The sequence below is a fragment of the Phyllostomus discolor genome, chromosome 1 (assembly GCF_004126475.2).
Source record: "Phyllostomus discolor isolate MPI-MPIP mPhyDis1 chromosome 1, mPhyDis1.pri.v3, whole genome shotgun sequence".
In the NCBI taxonomy this organism is placed as follows: domain Eukaryota; kingdom Metazoa; phylum Chordata; class Mammalia; order Chiroptera; family Phyllostomidae; genus Phyllostomus; species Phyllostomus discolor.
The window spans coordinates 30,434,091-30,451,912 of record NC_040903.2 but is presented as its reverse complement, the minus strand read 5'-3'; the positions used below and the strand labels follow the sequence as shown (position 1 = coordinate 30,451,912).

The following is a 17,822-nucleotide window of genomic DNA, read 5'->3' as shown; positions in this document are numbered from 1 at the left end:
CAGCTCCTCAATAAGTCAATTGCTTATTTTAAAGCATTACAAAGGTAAGACTTTGCAAGGATTTTATCTCTAATAGTAAAACTTTCTTATACAACCCCACATTCTGTTTTTTTATCAAAAGTTTAAGAAAACAATTTGGAGAAATGCTTTTATTAAGCAATATTTTTTATAAATTGATAGGATTTCCCACTGCATAGATACCATACATTTTCAAAGTTGAGGTTCTTAGGTGTAGTTTCCCACTTTCATTCATTCTTTTCTTTTTATCTTACATACTTTTGTTTTCCTTAGACTTGCTCAATGAATTGGTGTGTTAAATAGTTCATAAAAAGTATTTTGGTGTACTCATATGAAAATGATGGTTGTTCTCATAATTGTGTCCTTCTTTGTAGGATCCAAATCTAAAAAAAAGTAATTGACATGTAAAAATCATTCAGAAAGGTATGCTCTTATGTAAATTCTCAACCATAACCTATTGTGGTTTCATTTATCCATCATAAACCAGGAGAGACGTGATCAATATGTAAAACAGCGAGTAAAGAAATAAAAAGGTTCATGTATATGCATATGGTAGACTAATATTTCAACCTTCACAGTCTTCTTTCCATGGTTATGGATCCTTCCAAAAATAAAACTGTTCAAAAAGTATTGACTGATAACATTAGTGAAAAATAAAGCTGGATTTCTCTCTAGTCCCCAGCTTCAATAACATCCATTTTACAGGTGAAGGGATCATGAAATCTGACATGTTATTCATGTTACAATCACGCACGTTTGAAATCTGTTCTGGCACAAGTGCTGCAGCCCATTTACCGATGGAAAGTAATTAACTGCACAGCTGTAGTTGGTATGATGAAATGCACAAGGCACTGGAAAGGAAGCTAACACCTGAGAAAATGAGGCCTTTGACTTCCTTTTCTTCATCAGCATATAACCTCCATAATGCAGGGGCTAGGAGATCTGTTTACATTGTCATCTCAAAACAATAATAAGAAATATTAAACACCTTTGACCCCGCTGTTTCATGTCTAGAACTGAGTCCTAAGGAAGTAATCAAGGATATCCCCAAAGATATAACAAGTCCCTGGAAGACTTCTTATGTTAATAAAACAATAAATAGGCAAAAATAACTAAGCTGATTACCTAAAGTTTGGTACATCCATACAGTGGAATATCATGCAATCATTAAAAAATATTTTGACCCTGGCTGGCGTAGCTCAGTGGATTGAGTGCGGGCTGTGAACCAAAATGTCGCAGGTTCGATTCCCAGCCAGGGTACATGGCTGGGTTGCAGGCCATAACCCCCAGCAACCACACATTGATGTTTCTCTCTCTATCTCCCTCCCTTCCCTCTTTAAAAATAAAAAAAATAAAATCTTAAAATATATATATATTTTTTGAGAGGAATACTTTATTATGGAAGGAAGCTTGTAATGTATTATTTAGATGAAAAAATAGGTGGCCCTGGCTCACATGGCTCATTGTGGATTGAGCACCAGCCTGTGAATCAGGAGGCTGCAGGTTTGATTCCCAGTCAGGGCACATGCCTGGGTTGTAGGCCAGGTCCCTAGCTGGGGGCATGTCAGAGGCAACTGATCAATGTTTCTCTGGTGAATGTTCCTCTCCCTCTCTTTCTCCTTCCTTTACCTCTCTCTAAAAATAAATAAATAAAATATTTTTAAAAATAGGTTAATAAATAGAATTAATATACCTATCCATGCACATACATATGTATGTTTCCTATATTTACAAAGTTGGGATAATTGTGTGATACATAGGTATATATGCATATAAGTAACAAAAATACCTCCAAAAATTTTACCAGTGATAACCTTTAGATTGCTTATCTCCCCACCAGGACACGCACTTTGTCGAGCAAAGACTCAGCCTGATGCACCACTCGGCCCTCAGCATCTGGCCCAGGGCCTGGTGGGTGCTGGCATCATGGTACTCACGGAATATTTTGTTGAATTAAAGAATGGGATGTGGGGTGAATTTAGTATTCTTTGATTATTTCTATTTTGTAAGTTATCCCATGTATATAATTTTTATAAGAAATTTTTAATTAAGGTGGGGCTTCTAGTTATGCTTATTATTTTCATAATTAAACTAAGTGAGGCTTAACTCCCTTTACAGGTGGTTTGGATCACTCTGCAGTTGGGATTAACCAAAAATATCTCATTTGAACTTCTCCACACTCCTGGTGTGAAAGGTAAGGAAACAGGAATACCTCTTTCTTCTCCGATCTTCTAACTTTCACTTTAGAAGCCATCTCAATCAGCAAGAGGAGAGAAACTCCCTATGCCTTGACTTTTGCTGTCAATACAGCAAATACTACTGCTGCTGTTGCAGCTGTTGCCTGTGGAGCATTCGTCATGAACTGTTCTGAAACACGTGCCATTCAAACCTCAGATAACCTTGGAGGTAGGTACTGCCGTCTCCCCCAATTTGCAGATGACAGACTTGAGGCTTGAAGGAGTTAAGCAGCCTGCCCACAGTTACACAGCTGCCCAGTGGCAAGACTGAGGATCTGAGCTGTGCAGCCTGGCTCCAGAGCCCATGCTCTTCACTACGTGACACGCACAGAGGGAAATACCAAGTACAGTCAGGGAAGCAAATCAAGGCTCGGTTATAGCTCTCCTTACATGCACTGTCTACACTTTGGTCCAGTTTTTTCTTGTTGGAAGGAGAGACAAGGAAGAAAAAGAGAGTAAATAAATGTCCTTTCTCCCCCCGCCCAAACAAAATGAGGTCTGAGAAGTTTCTATAGCTATCAGTTGGTAAAACTAGTAGAAATGTCAAGTAATAATAATGTACATGACATGCTCTGGGTTTGGTTTTATTGCAAATGTTTGCTCTCATTATTCAGTTGTGGGAGGACACTCCAAATCATGTCTTTCATTGCAATTAGATTTCTCAGATAACCTTTTTTTAGAACTAAACATACTTCACGTGACAGAAGGTCTGCAATGGAAATGAATGATCCACTCTCCATAGTCTCAGTCCTATCTGCACGTTAGAATAACCTGGAAAGATGTTTTAAAATCCAAAGCCCAGACCACTGAGAAGTCCTGATGAACTGGTCTGGGGGTGGTGGGCAGTGGGGGGACCTTGGCAGTGGCAGTTTTTAAAAGCTCTCCAGGAGAGTCTACTCTGCAGCCCGCGCTGAGAGTCACAGCAACCCAACAACACTGGTAGGCTCCCTCCACACCTCCGGACTCTGCCATGTAACCCTGGTGAAGTTACTTCCCATTCCATTCCTCTGCCCGAGCTTCCTCACCTATAAAATGGGGATAACAAAAGTACCCACTCTGTGGGGGTTACCGTATTTTGCCACGTATAATGTGCATCCATGTTTTTGGTCCAAACTTTCAGGGGAAAAACCTTTCATTTTAGTTTTTTAATTCAATTATTTATTTATATTTAGATACTTGCTTTTTTTATTATAAAGGAATTCTGGCATGTATTTTTGAACATACTATGGTACAAGAAATTTTATATAACAAATAACTACAAAACACAACAAAAGATACAAGGTATTTCAGGTAATACCCATGTATAATGTGCATCCTTATTTTCCCTCAAAAAATGTGGGCAAAAAAAAAGTGTGCATTATACATGGCAAAATACGGCAATCAAGATAACATGCAGAGCACTTAGCTCGGGGTCTGGGCCACAGGAACAGTCCAGTGTCAGCTATTGTTACGGTGTTAATGACAGTGATAGGGATGATGATGCCTGCGTGATCTTTTGTACCTGAAGTTCGGACCACAACACATTTCTCTATCCCGGAAGGCAGGGGCCATAACTTGAACCCAAAGCCAGATTTTATCATCTTCACCATGAGCTCCCTTACCTGAACGAACCTCTAGAACCAAGTATAATTGGTAGCTTATTGTGGGGTAACATTTAGGCCCCTGGAAGGGATGCTGTGTCTCCTAACTGTAGGCTACAACATGAAGGAACTCACTCACCGGGGATTGAAATGAATTTTGGGGGGCACTTCCCTGTGGTTTGTAACCACTTTCTGGTTGTCTCTGTAATCAACAGGGTCATCAGGGATCCTAAATTTGGCCATCTGAATTTCAGAGTCACTCAGTCCAGCGTGGGAGATTCTTGCATAACCCAATCTGTGGTGGAAATAGAGATGGTCTGTGAAGATGCTATCTTCATACAGAAATTTGGTGAGACCTAGTCGATGATACCTTCATTACTAAGCCAGTTTCCCATTTCTAACACTACCCTGTGTATCACTAGAATTATCTTGATTTGTTACTCTAAATATTTATCAACATATTACTTTTATAAATGAATAAAGAACACGCATATAGATTTAATTAACTAAACAGAGTTGGCAACCTTACTCTACTTTTTACACTAATGAACATTCTGTCTATACTGATTGCCTCTCCTAAAGTATATTTTGGAATATATAGAAAACCTTCATTTTTTGACATGGCATGATGTTTTTTTTTAAAGATATAACTTACCTAGAGACCTAAGCACCACATAGTGGCAGCTCTATCAAGTTAGCTCCTTTACCCAAGATTACATGATTGGAAGTTGGCAAAGCTGAAATTCAAGCCCAGGGCTTTCTTATTCTGTTTCCACCATTCCCCACAGCCCAGAATGGTGCCATTCCTCACATGTGCTGACAGCTCCACACTTATACTTACTAGCTTATGTAGTCTCCTCTTTCTATAATTAAGCTTCATTTGCTTAGCCATTTATTCTTCATAAATCATCAGGCTGTGATTTGGAAAAAAAGTTTAAATTGCCCAACTAACTGAACCAATGTTTATAAAAAGTAATGAAATTAATTAACTGCTTCCAAAAAGTTTTTCTATCCAGGAGAGATCCCCCCCAAAATCCCAGTAATAATAGATATTTTTTTAAAAAAATCAAACACCTATGCTCACCTGATCAGCCCTCGGTACATAATGTATTCACACCACCTGTCTTCATCCGTGCTGTCAATATCCTAACGAGCAGAGAAGAGAATGTTTACGGCGTTGAAACAGGGCTCCCGCCGGAACTGCCAAGAGAACGTGTGAGCGGCAGTAACGAAATATGCCTTTGTGCATGCTGTTTTCTCTGCCTGGCTCCTCCTGATCCTGCAAGGGCCAAATTATTCATTCCACAGATATTTCTGGAGCACCTGCTCTGCACCGGTCCTAGATACTGGGAGAACAAGATGAACGTGGTCTAGAGAGAGAGCCTGGGAAATCAGCAATCACAGTCCAGTTCCTGGCTCCGTGCAGCTTTCCAAGTTGCTCATAGCAAGCAGAATTTACAGAATCTTCATCGGTCATCCAGTATACACACCAGCTATACTGTTCTGTATGGTACTGGTTTCTATGTCTCCCCCTACCCACCCTCTCCTGAGCAGAGGAACTCTTAATCAGTTTGGCTGTCTGGTACTTAGCAACAAACCTGGCATTTTGGCAGGCACTCAATCTGTGTTTTTTAAATTGAATCACTAGAAATAAACACATTTTGGGAGCAATCATGAGTCTTTTGGATGTTGAAAGCTCGAGACCAGGGTTATTCTTCATCAGAGAAGCAGAACATACACATTTTTTATACTGTGTTGGGAAAACTCTAAATATGTAGCTCTTATACTGAAGAAATGTCTATTTTCTTCTTTATAAAAATACTATAAATAAAAAATATGCTTTTTATCATTTCTCAATTTTACTGTTAAAATTTAATTTAAAACATTTTTAAATCATTAAAAGAATACACCACAATTTATTGTCTATGTCTTAATTTTTTTAATAAGCTTGGTGGTGGACATATGGATGCTTGTTAATCTTTACTATTTTATACCACATACATATATATATGCCTTTAGTATACATGAAAGTTATAAATTTTAAGCAAAAATTTTAGTGATTAAAAAAGCAAATAAGTTAAAAAGGACTATGCTGGTTTGCCTTGGGAAGAGATAAAAATTTATTCATTCAGCTGTATATACTGGGAATAATAAACTGTGAATATGCTTAACTATCATTTTATTTTATTAGGTTTTAAAAAGATGCTATCAAGTCTAAAAACTGCAGAATTTAAATACTCATTTCTTAAAGAGAAAAATCCATTCATCCAAGCATTTATGACCAAAGCTCTCTGCATTAATAAACTTGCTGATAGAAAAAAAGCTGTGTAAGAATCCACTGCCAATCTTGACATAGCTTCTGATCATTAATAGTGGAAACCAAGGAGAATTAAATAAAAATCAAAATTCCTCTTCCCTAACGTTACCTATATGCCTTACACACATACACACACACAATTTCTTCCCTTATTAGGATGCAATTTGTTCTTAGACTTGCCAAATACCACATTTTCTAACATTCTTTTGCGCTTCATAGGCTGTGTACTTACACTTTTATCTTATTTGATTTTCTACATACAGCTAGACACATAATACATATATGTGGCTACCACTCACCACGTGCCTCCCACATATGAAACTGAGGGCTTTAAAGAAACTTCATCATCACAACCCTATGATACAATAAATATTGCTACCGCCACTTTATAGACACAGACACTGAGGCCCAGGGAGGTTAAGCAACTCGCCCCAGGTCACACACAGCTGGTAAATGCAGCACCAGCTAGGCAGGCTAATAAGTGATTAGAGACCAGAGGAGAGACAGGCCCCTCCAACAGTCAGCTGCAGGGCCCCAGGGGCGGCCAGTCTTAGAACCCTGGCCAGGCCACACGGCCCAGCCACCAGCCAACCACAGGAGCAAATTCAGAAAAACAAAACAAAACAAAACCACCAAGTCAACTCACAAAGTTATAAGACTATTACACCACTGTTGTTTGAAGCCACTAGGTGAGAGGTGGTTTGTTACTCGGGGATAACTAAGTGGTACGGCCTTTACTCTCCTTTATCTCTTTTCTGAGATAGTCTCCCTCCTCTTCCCTCACCTATCATGCGATAGCCATGTTGAATCAGGGGTTGGCCTTGGCCTTCCTTTTGCACTTCGCTAATTCCATAAGCAATATCATCCACTTCCAGGGTTCCAACAATTACCAAAAGGGCGGTGACTCTTTCATCTACATCTCTAGTCCCGAGTGTCCTTCTCAATTTCACATCCCTATATCCAGTGGCCTACTGGGCAGCTCCATTGACGTACCACAGGTGCCTCAATTCAGCCTAAAGCTGAACTTGTCATCTTCTTTGCAAAACTCCACTTTCTTATTATTCTCTATAAACCCTCTGATTGAAGCCAAAATCAGGAGTCCATCTTGATTCCACTTTCTGCCTTATCCACTATGCCAGAAATTAACTCATTTCCCCAATAGAGATAACTTGCCTTGCTGTTCTTCCAAAAGAGCAGTATTTTTAGCTGGGTATATGTGTGTATCAGGATTAAATATTGCACATCCCAACTTCCTGTATCAGGGGTGTCCAACCTTCTGGCATCTCTGGGCCACACTGGATGAAGAAAAGTTGTCTTGGGCCACACATTAAGTACACTGCGACACATAATCCCCAAAAAATATCTCATAATGCTTTAAGTAAATTTACAATTTTGTGTTGGGCTGGATTCATAGCCATCCTGGGCTGCATGTGTTCTGCGGGCCACAGGTTGGACACCCCCGCGAGTGTATATCAAGATGTGGCCATAAACTAAATTCCAGCCAATGAAATATAAGTACAAGTGTTCCCAGGTCACTTGTGTGGAATTCCCCAATAGAGATAACTTGCCTATGCTCTTGACACCTTCTTGACCCCTTTCCCTCCATCTCACTGACCAGAACACGGGTGCTGCCATCTTGGATCAAGGGGCAAACTGAGTATGGAGGCTTCGTAAAGTGGGGCCCCCGAGATAAAAGGAGCACATTCCTGACACCACTGTGCTGTACTAGTGCTGACTCACCTACCCAGACTTTCACATAAAGAAATGCTACATAGCCAAAAAAAGAAGGAAACACACTTCTCTTTTATTTAAGCCACATTGTGTTTTCTGTCACATAGAGAAACCCTCATCATGCCATCCTCTCCCTCACCTGTCTTTTCAAGCACCTGGTAAGATGGATAAGCTTTTCTCTCTGCAGATATTATCTCAAGTCATGAAGTTAAAAACAAAATGTAAGGGGCTGAGACATCTACATAAGGCTTACCTACGCATAACAATTACGTTGCTCATTATAAATGAATGCAGTTAGCATGGCAGTGTGCATATCAGTCCCCAGGATCGGTTTGTGTGTCAGTCCCCCAAGGCATGATTGTATCTGGGTACACTGCCAAACCCAAGTGCTTAAGACCTGAACAGCAAGGACTAATTTAGTGTCACTTAGTGAGGCCCTGTCTGGCTGATTGGCCAGCAGCTCTGTATGCAATTTCATCTTATTTTTACTCTCAGCATCATAATTGACTTTCACGATGGGGCAGACTGTATTTTTGAAATATGTCTACAATAACTCACTTTCCAATACAGTATTATTATAATGTGATGTCGATACTCCTCAAAGGGGATTATGTGTCTTCCACTTGAATGTGAGCATGCTGTGACAATGGCAGAAGTCACACTATGTGACTTCTAAGGCTAGCTCATATAAGGCAGTACTTCTGTAGCAATGGTTTCAACGATTACCAAGGTTCTTCCTGGTTCTCCTGGGAGACTTATTCTTGGAACCCAGCCATTGAGTACGGAGGAAACCCAAGTACCCCATGGAGGGGAACCGGGACCCACACACCCAAAGTCCCAGTTGAGCTTCTAGTCAACTGGACCAGCACCGACTCGCTGCTTGTAATCCATCTGCAGTGTGAATCCCCCAGGCCCCAGCCGAGCCCCCAGCTGTGTAGAGCAGAGATGAGCTACCCTCTGAGCCCTGCCCAGACTGCAGGTTCACGAGCCCACAGATGATCGCTGCTGTTTGAAGCCAGCACACTTTCAGGTGGTTTTCTGTGCAGCAGTAGATAATTAGGATACACATTAAATTGTTGAGTCAGTTTATTTTTACATGAAGCACAAACATATTACTCAATACCATATTTTGCTATGTGTAATGCACCCCCACATTTTTGTGTGCATTACACACAAGATTATCATAACCATTATTATACCCATGGTGTGTAATCATTACACCCATGTATAATGCGCATCCTTATTTTTCCCTCAAAAATTTGGGCAAAACAGGAACACGTTATACACAGCAAAATACGGTAAACCAAATCCTATTCAGATTGTGTTACCTTCACATTGCCATGTTCGATGAGCTGTCGATAATCTCTAGAACCAGGCGCTGAAGTGATATATCCCAGAAATACCACCTGATCAGAGCTACTTCTCAGTAATTTTGAAACAGCAATAGCCTGAAGTTTCCTGTCGAGGTCATCTCTGAAAAAGCACAAAAAATGTAATTTTTTTTCTATTTGCAAAACAATTTTTAATAAATCTTAGGCACCTATGTTCCCATAAACATTTCTTCAAGTTGAGCTCAAACCCAGAGTAATTCCTACTTGGGCAAATGTCTTAGTGTTCTGGAGAGGAACCAGACTGAGATACATTGCTGCAGATGAGTAGGCTGGCAAACCTTTGACTAAGAATAACATGATCTTTCCCCGCCAATCATTTGGAGTCTAGTCGATTTAAATATCTATTCCCAAAACAGCAGTACTTTTTCAGTATTTTTTTTTCATCAGAAGAAATTATGTCCATAATCATCTGAGACCTGGTCATCAGTATTACAGCTAGAGACTGGTAGTCAAAAAACTTTTTTAAAGCAGCAGCAGCCCTGGTAAGAGGGAGAACCCTAACATTCACAGAACACGCCAGATGTATATAACCTACTTGGCTCCCTCAACTGAACAGTGCCTAGAAGTGGCTAAACACGACACATCCATTGTGCAGAGCACTGTTGGTGCATAACTGAGATAAATAAGCAAGGATATCAAGCTTCGGGGTGGTTTACAATCTATTTGGGCGGAAATGGGGACATCATATTGGAATTTCCAACCAGGAAATCTGAAACCACTCTAGGTGTTTCAGATAAAGTAAATTTAACATAGGGAACTGGTTACCTAGGTGATGGAAAGTCAAAGAGCAGACAGTGAGGCAACAAAGAGAAACCAGTACCACCTTCAGAGCCAGGGGGAAGACAGAAGGAGGCCAGCATCCGGCCGCCTGCCCAGGCTGGTGCTACAGAGGAGGTTGCCCAGAAGGACCTGGGGTCCTCTAAGGAGGAGCTAGGGCCCCAGAGGACGCTCACTCGCTGCCAGAAAACCAGAGCAAGCACAAGGGGAGGATGAGAAATACCCTGGCTGCTCTGCTCCCCACCCCCACCCTCCCTCCAGCCTTCAGAGTGCCGCCCATTGGCTACACGGCAGCCAGAAGGCAACAGACAGCATATGCGGTTCCCTACAATGCGTAGCTGAGAGGGAGGTAAGCCAGGAATGGATCCAGGAGCAAATAGGCACTAGAACAACACAGACATTTACAGAGAAAGAGAGCTTAATATATGATTAAGTAAAAAGCAGTGATGAAGGAAGATAGAGGGGGATCACCGAGGACCAAGAAGACAGGAGATACCTCGTTAAGGTAGGAGCTGAAGATGGGACTAAGCTTAGACAAGTATGTGTAGACAGCTGAGTACTATTAAAAGATGTCTCAAGAAATGAAAGAGTAAAGAGAATGACCATTTGTCTAACATCTTTGATACTGAATTCTCATAATAACTGAGAAGCAGGCGTTAGCTCTATTTTTAAAGGATGCTAAGGAACACATCTATGGCTATTTTCCATCTCCCCTGCCCAGATCCATTCTCGGCCCTTCTCCATGCCCTGGGAGGCTGACGCCTGCACATTTCATCTCCTGGGCTCCCTGTCTGCTGGTTTCCACTTCTGTTTCCCCAGTGGGGGGCACCAGCAGGAGGTGAAAAGGCAAAAGGAGAGAGAAGCCATGGTATTTCTTCCCAGTCCTTCTGGCAGCAGTAGCTGCACTCTTCATGCCCAGCGGCCCCTGGTTCCAGCTCCCACTCTGAGAACATGGAGAACACACATGATTCCCCACTGTTGCTAGTGCCTTGGTACTTTAGCATCTCTGACCTGTTCCATTGACCCTTCTCACATATTGGTAAATAAACCATTAAGTCGACAGTGAATTCCGTTCCTCCTGACACATGGCACCAGGATCGAATCCAGGTGTAGAACATTCTGAAGTCACTGGGGCACAGACAGCATTTTTGTACACATATATTTTAGAAATATATTGTTGGAAAATAATCTACGAATCTGGTTTTACTTTTTTTTTGGAAAAAAAATTTTATCCAATTTTCAGTGACAAGTGACCTGAAACTCACTAAGGTTATGTCACACAGGAACCCAAACTAGAACAGTCTTCGGACTACAGGTTCTGTGCTGTTTCCTTTTTGTACATTTATTCATGTTATAAATGAAAGGAAAAAACAATGGAAAAATCAACTGGTGGCTTAATGACCTAAAATTGAATCAAAAAACGGCGTGTACTTAAAAGGCTTCTAAGAAATGCTGCTATTTCCTACTTATTGGTTGTAAGGAGATATTTGCATAGTCAGTAATTCCTAAAATCTTCTTGATCAGCTAATAATATGCACAAGCATTCTGTATTTCATTTCTAATATGAGTTCATGTTTATATGTCATAATCACTAGATAGAAAATGAAATCTCTAAATATTTATGTACCGTGAGAGTCCTGTATTTAGTACTGCAGAAAACAAAGACGGGCAAGCACATGTCACGATGGCTTCACAAATTATCTGAAGCACGAACTTCCTCCCGTGCCTTGGCGGGAGGCCACAGTGTCCCTGGGCAGGGCTTCTGCGGAGGGACATGAGGGCTGGGCTTGAAGGACAGAGGCTGCACCAAGCATTGAGCTTCAGACACGGCAGGTGCTTGATTTCTGTTTGATAAATGAATTGTTGTTTAAGCTGCCCCGTGTCCTTTACCTCTAGAGTTGCCTGACTTGGTTTAATAATAATGGCCAGCGTTAATCGAGTACTTACTGTATCCATGTACTTTGCATGAGATAATATATCTCATTTCATTCTCACAAGAACCCTGTGAAACAGGCAGGATGACTGCCCCTGACTTACAGATGGGAAAGCTAGTGAATGACTTGGTGAAGGATATACCACTAATTGGGGTTCAAACCAGATTGATTTTAGGTTCTGGAATTCCATGCCCTTGACCATTAAACTACACAGCCTCCCTGGAGTTACAGCTCCTCAATAAAGGTTAGCTATTATTGTTACTGCTGCTGTGGTCATTATTGTTAAATCGAGTAAGACAGCAAGTAAAGGCTGTGGTGTCATTCAGAGAGCTGTAGGGGTGTGGCTGAGAGACAGTCAGACAAGGCTGTTCTTCCAACCCAGTCTGAGCGCTGTCTTTCTGTCTTGTCTTCCCTTTCAACTCCAGTCTTCATATCACAGAGGTTCTTGGAGGGAGTTGAAGGGGACAGCGGCCTGTGGTGGGTGGGGAGAAAAGCAAAAAAAAAAAAAGGCAGTGGGGAAGGAGCAGGTTTAATTGTTTCTTAGGTTAAAACCTTGCAGTCTTTTTTTTTAAACACAAAGTGGCTTAAAAAAAAAAGATAAACCCAATTCCAGTGCCACTTAAGGTCAGTGGAATGGTTTCTGAAGGCCTGTAGTTGCTACGTGAAAATTACTGGGAGAAACAGAAGATTTTTCTTCAAACAGCTTTTTAAAGAGATATGGACCATCTATAGCATCCATCTTCCAAACACCCTCCTTATTTCTACAAAGGCAAGCAAGAGTCTGATTAGTGAGTAGATCTTAAGATTTGTTTATATTACTCATGCTCTGACTTGTTTCAGGAAAGACGCAAGCGTGCTTTCGCAGATCCCCACAACACTGTGAGAAAAAGTGAGGCAACCGGGAAAATAAGGGTAGCAGGCCCATTAGTCTCGTTTAGGCAAAACTCCATACGACGCCATTGTTTTTCCAACGTTCCATATGTCACTTTAAAGCTCTGTGGCCTCGTGTTGTGAATGTGAACTGAACCTGTATGCCTTACTTCGTAGCACCTAGCACTTTACATCGGTGTTTATTATTATTAGCACAGAGTGTTTACTGCGGTAGAGCATCAGTTATATACCTTTGTCTTTGCTCTTACAACATATTCTTGGCATTATTCGTGATTTACTCAGTACTGAGCCACTAGGTGTGAGTGTTATTTTGGGGGATAAATCTCATTCCCCACTCCTCATGTCTCCTTGTAGAGGGACTTTCTTAGACAACCATCTCCAGCCTCTCTCTCCCTCCATTCTTTTCTTTTGGGGAGGACTTCTATAATTAATGAAGTTTAGAAGAATTAACTGGGTAGACTTGTCTGGAATCTTCCTCTCTCTCTTCTTGAAAACTGCTAGTTGGCAAACAGGGTGTTTTCTGGTTCATTGGCTCCGCCCAGCTTGGTAGGCAGCCCCCGCCCCCCCAGAGAGGCCTGCTGCTGGGGGAGCCGGTTTCAGGTGTTGCTGCGAGATGTGTTTCTGGGTCCAAACGGATGCCTCTCCATCATGTTGCCCAAATAGGCTTATCAAAATTAAAGGTGATATTTCGATCTCCTGGCCAGATTCCTCTGGATTGTGAAAACACTAGGGAAGAAGGAGTATCATTTAGTGCTCTCAGGTCCTAACAGTGCTTCCCACTGCAGTCGCCCTGTGAGAAAAGGGGATTTCCTTTTACTGCAGCCCGGTTTACCCTGCAGTTCCAAGTACTCGCAGGACCTGAGCTGGCCTGCCTAACTCTTAGACACACGACCTTGGTGGGACAAGTCATATAACCTCCCTCAACCTACCCTGTTTATCTATAACATGGGGCTACGATGGTGTTTACTTCATACAGAACGAGGATTAAATCCATTAAAGCACTCAGCCCAATGCCTGCTCAGTAACTGCTGGCTAACACAGCCATCATTGCAGCCTTGTGCCACCACTAAGTACTACTACCTGCATCACAACTGTTTCTATGCTTGATTTTTAAAAGCAATCACACAGGGTAAATTTGGGGGGAGGAAAAAAAAGAAGAAAGTAAGATAGGTCATTGCATAGAAGACAAAGTAATGTGCTAATAATGTTTCTTGGCATTAGACAGACCAAAGAACCCACTCGTGATTCCCAAAGTGTGTCACAACAAAATCCACCAGTTTGTCCGAGATGTTCACGGTCAGGGTTATGGCTGGTGCAATCTCGCCCTCTGGTGACGGGAGAAGGTGGTGCTCCGATTTCACAATAGGGTATCTTGACAAAACCATAATTCTGTAGGTGAATGAAAAGAAACATCATCGTTGGTTCAACCACACCCTGCAGACAGGACTAAGGAAATGTGGTCAAAGGGGGCGTGTTGCACTTCAAGTCCCACTGAGGGGCACTTAGGGCAGTAATGTGGCAGAGACTTATGTGGCAATCTGCTTATTGGTTCATTGTATCTCTGCTATTTAGCATTTCTCACTGTGTCACTAATAAACTCTGATAAAACAGAGTTTTATCAACTCTGTTTTAGCGAGTTCTATGGAGACACATAAAGGGAAGAATTAATAATACACAAAATCCATTTTACTTGCATTGTTACTCTGGCAGCATATTTGCACAAACAATTCTAATATCCATCAACACATTTGGAAATGTACAATCTTGCCAGCAGGACACAAAGTAATGATTTACAAAATTAGAAATTAAAGCCCTTCCAATAAAGATGTGAAAGTATGCTCTGCTTTAGTGTAAGTCACAGAACTAGGGAGAGGATGAGCAGAGCTGGACCGCAGCAGGCTCCTCTTGCCTGGCTTCACGTGCATGGTCTCCCCAGGTCCTTAGGGAGTCCCTCAGTCCACCGGGGCTGTCTCCACTGATGATAACTGAATCCACACGTCCAGCCCGTCCTGCCCTACTCAGCGCTCCAGGCTATGCACAGATGCTTACCGGATGTCACTTGTCTGTCCAGGGGCATCTCAAACTCGGCACAATCCTGCTACTCTCTGGGTCATACCAATGCCATTCAATGGCATCATCTCCTATCAGGTGATCGGGTCAAAGACCTACGCGTTGCCCTTGACTTTTCACTTCTGGGCCCCTGACACCCAAACCTTCAGTAAGTCCTCTCGGCTGTGCCCCCAAACAGTTCCTGAATGTGCCCCCTTCTCTCCATCCCCACAGCTCTCCCTGTCATCTCCACCCTGCAACTACATCTACATCCTCACTGGTCTCCATGTCCCTGCTGGTGCCCCTGACACTCTGTCCTTCCAAGAACAGTTTGCATGAGCTTTTAAAATATAAATCATATCAGTTTGCTTTCTTGTTTAAACCTCCAGTGGCTTCCCATTACAACTGAATTAAATCAAGTCCTAAGCATGGATGATGGGCCCTTTAAGATCAGGTGCCCACCCTTGATCTCAATTTTTCTCAGTCCCCCTCATCCCCTATGCTTCAGGCACCCCAAGCTGGGTCCTGCCTCAGATCTTCACCCCAGTGATTCCCTTAGCTCTCCCCACATCTGCACCCTGGGTTCTTCCCATCATGCGGTTTAGAGCACCTTCCTGACCATTCTACCTGCAAGAGTATCCCCACTGCCCCTGCCCACTCAGCCACTTTGTCTCTCGATAGCTTGTTTCCCCTTCTACATAATGTGTGGTCACTATTGCAAATTATCTTATTTCTTGGTGTGCATGTTTATTTTCTGTCTCTTCACACCAGAATGTATGCTCCACGAGGACCATGCCTAGGTCAGATATGTTGACTGTTGTCACCTCAGCTCCTGTGCTGAGTGGTTTATAATGAATGGTGAATTGAAAATACCCAGTAACAGAGAGACCATTGAAACAATGATGGAACATGCACATAGACAGCACCTCCTCATTCCCCGAGAAGATCAATGAGCCACAGCCCTAGGTCTAAGGTATGCCAATCTCAATGTCCCATATGCTCAGGATTAGTGCCCAAGGCACACTTACCCCCAAGTGTGATCTCTTGTGCTTGGACCAAAATCAGTGTAGAAACCCAACTTCTCTCCTAACCACATGGTTAAGTCATTGTTCCCAATAAAGGGCTTAGAAGCATCACTCTCCAAAATTGTTATGAAATCTGCACCTGTTCAGAAAAAAGAATGCACAGAGTGATTAACCACAGCAAGGCAAAAGCCGTTAGTAAAACTTTGTTCTTGAATCCTTTGCCTTCAGGCATAAATCAAAACCAAATTCCTAATGAGACATGAAGTGAAGTAGACCAAATTTGAGCTACGAGGGAATATCCCCATATTTAGAATGTAATTAATACATGGGGTGCCATAAGCAAATGTGAGAAAGGATAAAAACATAAATTTTCTAAATTTTCAAATCATTTCCCAAATTTCAAATGAGCGTAATGCCTTTCTTAATTTCCCAATTTATGTTCAGGAACGAGAGAGTGGTGCACAATAGGGCTTTATTCCTGGGCAAACAGCTCCATGGTGTTGGCACCGAAGTGTGTATGGGTTTCCCCAGACCCTGGCCACATGTGCCTTGGAGGCCTGTGATCAGAACTAAAGGACCCTCAGCACTTTCCCAGGAGACATGCTTATCATTAGAATAACCAGAACAGTTCAGCCCTTCACATATCTTGCTCCACCCTCCATGCAGTTGACCTAAGAACCAAACGCCCACACATTTTCAAGGATGCTCATACAAAGATGAGCTACCCCCTCCACCCCAACCCCCAGCACAGAAACTTAAAAATTGCCCTTTAGGCTCTTGCAAACAATTTGCTTCACAAAGAGTATCACCCTGACCCATGCTGCCTTTTAATACAACAGTTTCCTGGTCCCCAGAGTGAGTCCCCAAGTGACAGGAGCCACCAGCAGGGGCATCTCTAAGAGCAAAGGCATGACAAGAATCCCCTGTAGACACCCAGTATGAGACTTCGTTCAGAATCAACTGAACTAATTGCTCTCAGCCTTTTGAAGAGATTAGTTTATAACCCATCATCCCTCCTTCTGTTATTTAGGATCATGCTCAAAATAAAGATAACGACAGCAGTTTCTCAAAACCTAAAACTAATTCCAGTAAGACTTACCTGTTTGATTAAGCAGTTGAGCCGATCTTTCTAGACTGGACCATCCTTCGTTGTCGTAGCCAAACCGGAAAGGCCAGATGGCAGCCGAGACCTCCGTGACTGGTGCCTGAGGAAGCTTTAACGGTGATTTAGGGTGACTGTGAACAATGGCAGGCCCAATGACCCGGCTTTCTCCACCTCTCTCTAATGCAGTAAAGGGGTTTTTCTTAGGCATTTGCTCATATTTAAGTCATAAAATAAGGAGATATTTGCTATATGGTATTCTCATAATCTGTGAATTTCTAGCTTAAGCTTAGAAGTTAGCAGGAAGGTTTGGAAAATGAGCACTTGCAATAAACATTGTTTATAACAGCAAAGATTTAGAAACAGCCTGGCTGTGGTTTCAATAGGAAAAGGAATAAATAAATTGCATCACATGCACATAATGGAAGACTACCCAATGTTAGTAAGTGAGTTGAAGCTACATATTTCCATATGGATGAATCTCACAAAGATTTTAAGAAAAAAGTGATTTGCAAAATATATATGTCAAATGTCATTTAGATGAAATGAAAAACATGGAAAAAACAGCATTCTCTAGGGATATATCATCTATCATAACAATGTAAAGAAATGCATGAAAAAAGATAAGCACCATATTCAGGAGAGAAATTTCCCTTGCACCGGAGGAGAGTGAGCTCACAGAGGGACAGGTAGGGCCCTTTAACATATCTGTAAAGTGGCGTGCTGATTCTAACCAAGTTACAGATGGTGTTACTCCCCTATTGTCCCGG

At 41.9% G+C, this 17,822-nt stretch overlaps 1 protein-coding gene across 1 annotated transcript in view; it reads right to left on the bottom strand.

Moving 5' to 3' along the window:
- Nucleotides 1-273: 273 nt before the first annotated feature.
- The window catches only part of CWH43 (cell wall biogenesis 43 C-terminal homolog), a 39,868-nt gene continuing 22,319 nt past the window's right edge, over nt 274-17,822 (bottom strand). Inside the window, exons 10-16 of the mRNA XM_036020379.1 lie at nt 17,050-17,164; nt 15,954-16,089; nt 14,116-14,265; nt 9,212-9,356; nt 4,920-4,981; nt 3,975-4,130; nt 274-401 (exon numbers count right to left, since the gene is read on the bottom strand). Of these exons, the coding sequence (XP_035876272.1) occupies nt 323-401; nt 3,975-4,130; nt 4,920-4,981; nt 9,212-9,356; nt 14,116-14,265; nt 15,954-16,089; nt 17,050-17,164 (843 nt within the window). The 3' untranslated portion in view covers nt 274-322. The remainder of the gene's footprint in view (nt 402-3,974; nt 4,131-4,919; nt 4,982-9,211; nt 9,357-14,115; nt 14,266-15,953; nt 16,090-17,049; nt 17,165-17,822) is intronic.